This window comes from Pteropus vampyrus, unplaced genomic scaffold, assembly GCF_000151845.1.
Source record: "Pteropus vampyrus isolate Shadow unplaced genomic scaffold, Pvam_2.0 Scaffold187, whole genome shotgun sequence".
Classification (NCBI taxonomy): Eukaryota; Metazoa; Chordata; class Mammalia; order Chiroptera; family Pteropodidae; genus Pteropus; species Pteropus vampyrus.
The window spans coordinates 25,688-35,541 of record NW_011888968.1 but is presented as its reverse complement, the minus strand read 5'-3'; the positions used below and the strand labels follow the sequence as shown (position 1 = coordinate 35,541).

Below are 9,854 nucleotides of genomic sequence, written 5' to 3'. Positions count from 1 at the left end.
CCCTGAGCTCTGTACCCCCGCTTGGGTCCAGCAGTGGGCCTTGAGTAGATGTCATTTGGGCTCTTGTCTGCCTTCCATCCTGAAGTGTCAGCTCCCTGAGTGTCATCTGCATCTTTGTGTCCCCTGCAGGGCTTGGCTCAGCGGGTTGAGAAGGACCACGCACGCGTCTTGGATCACAAGAGTCTAGAGGTTTTACGGGGCCCGGTTCCAGGACAGCCTCCGGTCTGCTGCGAGACCCCTCAACGCCAGGTTGCAGGTGAGTATCACGGTCCGCGGCCGTGGCAGCGACCTTTCGGCTTTGAAAATTGAAGACGGCTAGACAGCTGCTACCCAGTGTCAGCTCCTGCCTGAGTCTCAGGGGAGAAAATCCCCCGGCACACCTCCCTGTCCCCTGACTCCAGCCATCGCTGCCCAGGGCATTACAGAATTCAGTGCTTAGGACAAAGAGGTGACTTCTGGGGAGAGGGGAGAATGAGCTCCGTAATGAGCGCCAAACTCGTATTTGGTCTCGTTTGACCCCTGGAAGGGACACGTCCTTCGTGCAGTGTGCTCCATCTCGCTTTCCTGCTCGGCTCTGAGGCTGTCCGTTTCCAGCACGAAAGACGGTCCCTGGGTGGTGTCACTGCTCGGTGTTGTCTCCGTGAGGCTGATCTGTGACTTGGGGCAGAAAGAGTGGCCGTCCCCTCTGCTTAACCTTCCTGTGAGGCACGTGTGAGTGCCGTGCTGGAGACGGGCACGGGTCGGTGTGGGAACGTGGGGCCTGGCGTGGGGGCCAGGTCGGCACGCTCTGGTTGGGGACGCCAACTGGGGCTGTACGGAACGATAGGGTCTGCCGTGTGGGTGTCACCGCCCGGCGCGAGCGTCTGGTGGGCGGCCGCCAGGGTTCGGGGGCCGTGGAGAGCAAGCCGACATGTTCGGGTGGCTCGGATTCTGATGTCATGGTCCCCAGGGGGCAGTTGGTTGTCTGTGGTCCACGTCGGTTCTACAAGTATAAGCCGAGTCCTGCCACACGCCGCGTTTTGGGGGCTGAAGAGACGGACGGTCCCTTCCCGTGAAAACGTCGCCATCCTGCGTCCATCGCAGACCCTCCATAAACCTTCGTAACCTGAACTGATACGGCCATGGTTCCCACAGCGTGCGTGAAAGTGTCTCCCGTCGTTGAAGCGTTTTAAGCGAACGTACCTTTGTGTTAAAGTCACTCACGTCCGCGTTTAAGAAAACAGTAACAAAAGGCTTGTATGGGCATATATATAAGAGAATAACTGTCCCCTGCCTCGTCCCGTGGTCTCGCCTCCCAGAAGCAAGTGCTTTTCATTCCTTTAACTGCTTTTCTTGTGTTGCCGGCTGATTTCTAAGCAATTTGCTTTTACCACGCCGGACTTGGCCGTTTCCTTCTCCGCCAGTAGGGGGCGCATCGGCCGTGCGGTTGCCGCGTGCACCGCTAAGCCGGGCAGCGCGCGCGGTCACGGTTTTCCTCCCCCTCCCGTGACTTCATGCCTCCCGGAGTGAATGGCGCCTTCCTTGTCCCATTTGCTAAGGCTTCTGTGCATCACAGCTTTTTTTGTTTTTTTGTGTGTGTTTTTTCTGAACGTTGTATCACGGCTGTTGCTCCCGTCGATCATCTTTCTACACGGCAGAATTTATCGTTTCCGCGAGGGGTTCTCATACCAGTGTGGACTGGGGACCCTCTGTCCACCGCACGGGCACCGTCCGGGTCTCCCCCGTGTCCTGACACCCACCGTGACCGGCTCTTACGTCCCGCGTCTTCTCTGAATGACGCTTAACCTGGGAATGGAATTCTAAGTTGAAAAAAGTTTTCCTTAGAGATTGCTAAGTTTTCCAGCCTCATGTTCGAGAATCCAGCCTGACGCTGGCATGAGTCTCAGTGCTCGATGTTCTCCGAAAGCTTTTAACATCATCGTCTTTTCCCGTTGGCATTCTGAGACTCCACACGCGTGAACTTGCCCTGGACGGGGGGCGTCACTGCGTCCCCCATGTTCTAACCGTTTAGGGCAGTGCTGGGTAGGTGGGTGTGCGAGATTCCTCCTCCTGGTTTAGCTCTGGCAGAGTGACTATTCGTCGACCGCCCACAGGTACCAGACACTTCCCGGCCCTGGTAGCAGAGTGAGGACTCGGTCACACGATCTCTATCCTCGGAGACTTACGTTCTCATGGGCGAGGCAGACAGGACACGTGCAGACCAGTAAATAAAAGAACCGCACGTGGCGAGCAGAGTTTTTAGGGAAGTAAGTGGCAGGAGAGTGACTGGGCACGGGGCCTGGGGAGCAGGCAGTGTAGACGGCTGGCCGGCGCCAGGGTCGGAGCTGGCGCACGGCTACGGGCGGAGGGAGCGTGTCAGTGATGCGCTTGCATTAGGATGTGTGGAAGGGTCACCGGCAGACACGTGTGGCTGCTGCGTTAGCGCGTTCAGAAAACAGTGCGTGGAAAACTTAGCCAGTGGGAAGACGAGGTGTCATGGCCTCCCGGGAAGATGAATAGGAAGATGAATAGTCGGCAGAGGAGGGGACGGCTCCATGAGGCCTGGACGGGGCGGGGGGGACTGCAGAGCACGGTCCAGGCGGGGAAGGCGCAGGTGTGGCAAACGGGACCGCCGCGTCCAGGGGGCGGGGGGCGGGGGGTTCGAGCAGAGAGCAGGAGGCAGAGCGGCAGGCGCAGGTCGGGAGGCGCCCCGAGCCGGGTGGCTCGGCTCACCTCACCCCCATCGGAGGGCGACTCCGGCAGGAGCAGAAGCAGGAAGGTGGGGTGAGGGCGTGCCGGTCGCGGGAGAGGGGGTCTGGGTGGCGGTCCTGTCCCTGCCTGGACTCTGCTGTCCAGGACCAGGTGAGGGACGGAGAGCGACGGAGGCCAGCCCGGCCGGGCCCGGGGGCCCCGGTGGCTGTGGCAGGGGCGTGTGGCGTCTGCTCTTGGGGGGACAGCCCGAGCCCGTCCGTCTTCTCTCCTCCCCTAGGGCCCGATGGCGGCGAAAGCCCAGCCCAGCGCTCCCAAAGCCAGGCGTCCAGGCGGGGCTGCGGCACAGGGACAGTGGGGTCGTGCCTGGTAAGGACCTCGTCGCCCTCCGGCCCGGGGGCAAGGGGAGGGGAGCCAGCCCGTGGGGTTTCATGGACCCGTTAAATTTTTCTATTGTCAAGACTCACGGCAGGTGAGCAGCTTCTCATTTTATAGCCAGCTGGTGCCCTCACTGTGTGCGCCTTGCCGTCCTGGCTGTCCCGGGCCAGGGAGCCGTGGCGACTGGGGTGCGGATGCATGTATGTCCCCCACGGCCCGGAATGGGGGGAGCCGCTGGCCCTGTGGGTCACGAAAGGCCTTCCTGCATGCGCACTCTGGCCCTGGGCTTTCCGTGGGTGCCCAGGGGTCGGTCACCCCTGACGGACCGCGGTAGAGCGTGTGTGTTAAGTGGCTTCCAGCAGCGGGGCGGCCTTTGCGCTGAGCCGGCGGCCTCCTCCTCTGAGGCGCGGGCTGGGTCGAGCTCGGGCACCCACGCCCGCATGTGGGGCACTGGGTCGGCGAGGCCGGTGCCCGGCGCCCGGCCTGAGTGTCCGCGCCTCCCACAGGGAGGTGGATTGGTTTTCCCTGGCCAGCGTCATCTTCCTGCTGCTGTTCGCGCCCTTCATCGTGTACTTCTTTATCATGGCGTGTGACCAGTACAGCTGCTCGCTGACCGCCCCCCTGCTGGACCTGGCCACCGGGCGTGCTCGCCTCTCGGACATCTGGGCCAAGACGCCGTCTCTGACGAAGGAAGCGGCCCAGCTCTATGCCTCGTGGGTCACGTTCCAGGTCGGCCCTTCCCAGCCCTGTGCCAGGGCGCTGTGGGGGTGGGGAGTCCCTCGCTGCCGGGGTCCTGGCCACCCGTCTGGGAGATGGAGTCCTCGCTCAGGGTGGTGTTCCTGTCGGGCGCCCAGTGGGATGCTACCTGCAGCCAGGTGTCCTTGGCCTCCTCATCAGACAGGGCAGGCAGCAGCTAGCGGCATCGGGGTGCCCGCCGTGCCTGCAGTCCGGGAGGCCCGGCCCCACAGGGACCGACCGAGCACTGAGGGGCAGGAGGGCACGGCCGGCCCAGGGAGCCCCGACCACGGCACAGATCTTTCCCTGTGACACCGGGAGGGGCACCGGCCACCCATCCCTGAGGGACACTCGGTGACAAGAGGCACTGAGCCTGTGTTCCTGCCAGGTTGTCCCGGGAAGAGCAGCCTCAGTTCCCGTGGGACCCCCCGGCCTCGCAGACTGGCAGGCATTCGCCAGGACGGGGGTTGGCAGTGAACCTGCCGTTTGGCAGAAGGCGGCCCTAGCTTTCGTGCCCTGGCGGACGCTCCCACCCCGGGGCTCCAGCTGCCCGCCTTCCTGGTCCCTCTCACGGCAGGCGTCTCAGTCCCTTTGGGTAGAAGCGACTGGGGACAGCCCGTCGCAGCAGCCTAGGAGTGGAAATATCCCAAGTGCCCGTGGACAGGTGGCCAGGCAAACGAGTGTGGGGTGTCCACGCAGTGGAGTGTCCTTTGGCCAGAAACGGCATTCTGACGCTTGCTCCCACTGGGGGGAGGGCCTTGGTGACACTCCGCTGAGCGGAAGGGACCGGCTGCGGTGGACAGGTCCAGCAGGGCTCCACTCACGGGCGACGTCCAGAGCGGGCAGCTTGACGGGACGGAGCAGATTCGCGGTTGTCGGGCTGGCAGGAGGGGACCGGGGTGGGGGTGGCTGCTGACCCCCCCCCCTCGGTTCCCTCTTGGGGCGATGAGAACGTTCTGGAAGTAGGTGGTAGTGACCATTGTACGACCTTGGGATGTGCTGGACACCACTGAATAGAGCTCCCTAAAAGGGAGCGTTTTAGGGTTTGCGACTTATTCCTCCATTTGTTTTTTTTTAAACGGTCCCAGGAAAGTGAGGGGGACGAACTTGCGGGTTCTCGGAAGCGGGGAGAGCGAGCCCCACAGGGAGAGCGCCCCGTCGCTCAGAGCAGGAACCTCGCCCCCCGTTCGGCCCCTGCGAAGCCCGCAGTCAGCCCCTTCGGGAAGAGGAGCCGCCGTGAGCGGGAACCCCCGTGTCCTGGCTCCATTGGTGAAAGCAGGGCCGTGTGACACGCCGGGCCCCGGGCCACCGGCGGCCGAGCTCCAACTTTCTGTGTTCCAGGTGCTTTTGTACGTGTTGCTCCCTGACTTCTGCCACCGGTTCCTGCCAGGCTACGTGGGAGGCATTCAGGAGGGCGCCGTGACCCCCGCAGGTAACCTCCCCGAGCTCGGCCCCCTGCCAGCCATGCCCCGTCCCCCCGGCTCATGGGGCCTGCCCTCTGCTGTCCCAAAGTCTGCTCACCAGCGGGTGGCCCGGCTCTGCCCCAGACATGGTTTTGAGCCTCACGTTCCTCGGTAGAGAGGGGCCCGAGCGGCCTCGCCCCGTGGCCGGTTGCCAGCGGTGGGCTCCTGGAGCCTCTCCTCGCAGAGGACATCGCGGCCTGCCCCTGGCGCCTGGGAGGCGGCTTTTGTTGAGGGGCTGCCTGGTCCCTTCATTCCCTTCCGTCTTGGGAACCCAGCAGCCCGGCAGATGGCACCCCGCCCCGTCCCAGCCTGCGGAGAGCATCTGGGCGGTGGGGGGCGCAGGGCTCCCGACAAGCACCTCAGGGCGTCCTCACTCCTTCTCCCCAATGTCTAGCAAACCGCAGGCCAGTTAGTTACTCAGCCCCCGGTGTGGCCGAGCCGGACGCGGGTTGCCCGCAGAGCTGGACGCGGGTTGCCCGCAGAGGCAGGCTCTGAATCACCGAGTTTTACACGGGAGGAATTAGGCCATTTATTTGCAGGGCGCCAAGGGAGGAGAATAGGAAGCCGGCATTTAAAACCCGAATGCCCGATGGTTTTCAGTCACGGGCTTTTAAAGGCGAAGACCGAGGGCCAGGTGTTGGAGGCCACAGGCAAAGCTGTTTGGTGGGCTCTTGTGCAAGCACCGTGGCTTTCCTAGGCCGATTGATTTGGTTCCTGGTGTCTCCTCTGAAGCCTTTAGGACTGGTCGGCCGGTTGAGGAGCCCGGAGTCTGCAGAACACGTCCTGATTGTGTGTCAGCGATCTTACCTTTAAAGCAAGACGCAGACACTAAACGTCTCGCGACCCCCGTCCTTGTTTATGCTGTCGTTGCTTCATGCTTGACGAGCACGTTGTCTTCGATCTCCAGCAAAGCGCGCTTTTAGATATTTTTTTCCTGGAACTCGCTTTGCAGGCAGGTCCGCAGGACGTGACCGACACACGTTGTCTTTGACGAGAAGCTAGCGAGGAGCAAAGCGATCGAAACATTTGGTGAAAGGCTTTCCCGGCATCTCGAGGCCCCGTGGTCTAACACCCGCCTGTGTTCACTGTTACCTGCTGGTTAAGGAGAACCAGAGCCTCGGGAAACGTCTGCACCCTGTCCCTTCTCCCAGACTCAGCAGGCAGGGCGGTCAGTCCCTGGACGAGCAGCGGGAGGCACCCCCCTGGCCGTTTGACCTGGGGTCTTGAATCGCAGCAGAAGCTGACCAGCTCTCTGGGTTGGAGCTGGGGTGCCCTAGACAAGGGCCTGAGCAACTGAGACCCAGAAAGCAAGCAGGCGGGGCCTGAGCCAGCTGCTGTCACACTTGAGGACACACTTCGATGTGTAAATCTTCCCTCCACAGGGGTCGTCAACTTGTACGAAGTCAACGGCCTGCAAGCGTGGCTCATCACGCATCTGCTCTGGTTCGCCAACTCCTACCTCCTGCCCTGGTTCTCTCCGACCATCATTTTCGACAACTGGATCCCGCTGCTGTGGTGTGCCAACATCCTCGGCTATGCCGTGTCCACCTTCGTGATGGTCAAGGGCTACTTCTTCCCCACCAACGCCCAAGACTGGTACGCCCTGCGGCGGCTAGTCGGAGGGGCGGTGCGCGTTCCCAGCCCGGGCTTCTTCTGTGACCTGGGGGTGGGGCCTTCGAGCCCTGAGGGCGAGGGTCCGTGACATGACCCAGAGGAGCTTCGTGGAACTTTTTTGACTCGGGGGGCACCCTTTCTGAATGTCTGGGTGGCATCCGCCTTAGGAGGAATGCAGTCGAAGACGGCCTGGTCTGCCTTCGGTGGCCAAGTCATCCGGGTAGGGAGCAGGGGAGTGGGAAAGGCAACTTCCGGCCCCGGGGGCAGAGGGAGCCCATCGCCTCTCTCTCTGGGACATCAGTGTGGCCTGGCACTGGCACAGTCAGGAAGGCATCTTACTGTTTGAGTAGCTTTAATGTAGCAGTTTCTCTGGGAAAGTTCTATTGGTTGATGCTCATTTGATTGAAGACTTGGGTTGGATAGTGGTTATCCATCATCCATCCATCCATCATCTGTCCGTCCATCCACCCACCCATCTGCCCATTCACACATATGCCCATCCACACATCCACCCATCTGTCCATCTGTCCGTCCATCTGTCCATCCATCCATCCATCCGTCCATCCATCTATCCATCTATCCATCATCTACCCACCCACCCATTCACCCGGCTGTCAACCCATCTATCCATCCATCCGTCCATAATTCCTCCCTCCCTCCCTCCCTCCATCCTTTCCTCCATCCGTCCATCATTAGCAGACGTTTTTGGGGATCCTCCCGTAGACAGGTGTAGGCAGTGGAGTTTAAGGTGTGAACAAGATTCTCGTTCTCACAGTTCTTACATTTTAGTCTGGGGCCCAAAACAACAAAGTGTTTCCCTTTACCTCTCGGCTCTGGGGGAGCGTCTGGACGATGGTGCTTCGCAGCTTGCGTGATGATCAGATGATGAGCCTGGTCTTCCACAGCCCACGGAAATCCTTTCGCCGCTTTATAATCTTACCGCCTTTGGTGGACTTTGTGTGTTTTGCTTCTTTCTGCTTGTCTTGAAGGAAAGGGACGTGATAATGTTTTTCTGATTAACACAGAAATCTCTGTGTGTACACACAGGGTATCCCTAACGAGGGACCTCCGCAGGGGTGTCTTGGCTGATTCTCTGGTCACCCCTGGCGAGGGCTATGGGGTCGGGTCACCAGGGCAGTGAGCCATTCAGAAACTGATCTAGCAGGGGAATATGTGGGCCCTGGAGCTGGACACCTGGCTCTGAGCGTGGTGCTTTTCACGACTCCTTATCTTGGCATAATTTATGATGTCGCTTGCACGTGGGAGGCCTCAGTGCCCTGTGCGTTCATTTCAAACGTGCTTGCTGCGGAGTAAAGCCTGAGTCCGGTGGAGCCTTTGGCCTCACGTGTGCTGTGCCTCAGGGAGACCTGGAGGCGGGGAGAGGACCCTGGGCCCGGCCTGAGGAAACCGTAAGCACAGGTGCATGCCTGTGGCTTCCCGGGCCGGAGTGAGCCACTCTGATGCTGCTTCCCCGGATGTCTGAGCTGAGCCGGAGCGGAGTGCACGGGGCAGCGGCCGAGGCTGCGCCCCCTGGTGGCTGGTCCTTGCAGCTCATGCCAGCCGCGGCCCAGGTCGCCAGGCGCCTCTGTGCAGGCACGTGGAACAGGCCCCGGGCCCTGCGAGCGGCTCCTTGACTGATGGTGTCTTTTCTTTATGTTTTTAAGCAAATTCACAGGTAATTTCTTCTACAACTACATGATGGGCGTCGAGTTCAACCCCCGGATCGGGAAGTGGTTCGACTTCAAGCTCTTCTTCAACGGACGCCCGGGCATCGTCGCCTGGACCCTCATCAACCTGTCCTTCGCCGCCAAGCAGCGGGAGCTCTACGGCCACGTGACCAACTCCATGGTCCTGGTCAACGTCCTGCAGGTAGCCTGTCTGCGGCTGAAGCGGGCGGACACGTGGGTGCTCGCCGGGCGCTGGGGAGTCCCGAAAGCCGGAGGTTTTCCAAAGACCCTGATCCGCAGCTCTGGGGAGGGCCCGGCCCGCTCCCCGCGTGGCCTGGGGTGTGGACTGGCCCCGGGGGACTTCCCCAGAGGACGCCTGTTAGCGGCTCGAGCGTGGCAGTGGTCCCCGCGTCACGGTTCTGGCGTCTCTGGGAGGGCCATGGTCACGGTCACGGTCGTGGCCTCCGGGCTGTGTTCCCGCACAGTCCTTGTCTCAGGCCACCCCCTCAAGGCGGGGCACGATGGTGTGACTGGCCTCACCCTGTCCCACCTGCGGAGACCGACGTTGGTCTCCTCGACGCCCGCGGGGCACAGTGGTCGCCCGGCCGTGCCGGCCACGTTGGGTGTGTCGTGCTGCAGGGACAGCCGGCAGGGCACATGCTGGGACACTCAGCCCGGCGAAGGACACTCAGCTGGGACACTCAGCCCTGCTGGCGCGCACGGTGGCGTGTGGTGTCCCCCCTCCATGGCCTGTCCCAGGCTCTTCCACTCTGAGCCATCGTGCTCCACTCTGAGCCCCTCGGCCTGGGTGTCACCTCCTGGACGTTGTGGGGTGCCCCCTTTCTGTCATCATTTGTGGGCCCTCCTCATCCTCTTAGACCTCAGACTCTCTGAGGACAAGGACCCCCTGCCTGCCCCCGGCCCCCCACGTTCCAGGCTGGGCAAAAAGTGCTCCCACAGCCTGGCGGTGCACGTCACCAAAGCGGCTCTGTGACAGCAGTTCACTCCATCACCCAGGCGGGTGGTTTGCGGAGGTGCCCGCCCCCTCCGTGCCCCCGGTTGGCACTCAGCCCCTCGTGTTCTGCAGGCCATCTACGTGTTGGACTTCTTCTGGAACGAGGCCTGGTACCTGAAAACCATCGACATCTGCCACGACCACTTCGGGTGGTACCTGGGCTGGGGAGACTGTGTCTGGCTGCCCTACCTTTACACGCTGCAGGTGAGGATGGAGATGGGGAGCCCCTGGCCCCAGGCGCCCACCACTCGGTCCCCAGGCCAGGCCGGGGCTGCCCCCCAGGCAGAGGGCTGA

The 9,854-nt window shown here is 61.9% G+C and overlaps 2 protein-coding genes across 2 annotated transcripts in view; one reads left to right on the top strand and one right to left on the bottom strand.

The window, feature by feature from the left end:
- Positions 1 to 1,067, bottom strand: part of LOC105299517 (glutamine-dependent NAD(+) synthetase-like) — a 43,368-nt gene extending 42,301 nt beyond the window's left edge. Inside the window, 1 exon segment of the mRNA XM_023537357.1 lies at positions 817 to 1,067. Coding sequence (XP_023393125.1) covers positions 817 to 1,067 — 251 coding nt within the window.
- Positions 1 to 9,854, top strand: part of DHCR7 (7-dehydrocholesterol reductase) — a 17,108-nt gene that overhangs the window by 3,657 nt on the left and 3,597 nt on the right. The window contains exons 2-7 of the mRNA XM_011371300.2: positions 130 to 256; positions 2,969 to 3,057; positions 3,573 to 3,795; positions 5,143 to 5,233; positions 6,647 to 6,860; positions 8,543 to 8,747. Coding sequence (XP_011369602.1) covers positions 2,975 to 3,057; positions 3,573 to 3,795; positions 5,143 to 5,233; positions 6,647 to 6,860; positions 8,543 to 8,747 — 816 coding nt within the window. The 5' untranslated portion in view covers positions 130 to 256; positions 2,969 to 2,974. The remainder of the gene's footprint in view (positions 1 to 129; positions 257 to 2,968; positions 3,058 to 3,572; positions 3,796 to 5,142; positions 5,234 to 6,646; positions 6,861 to 8,542; positions 8,748 to 9,854) is intronic.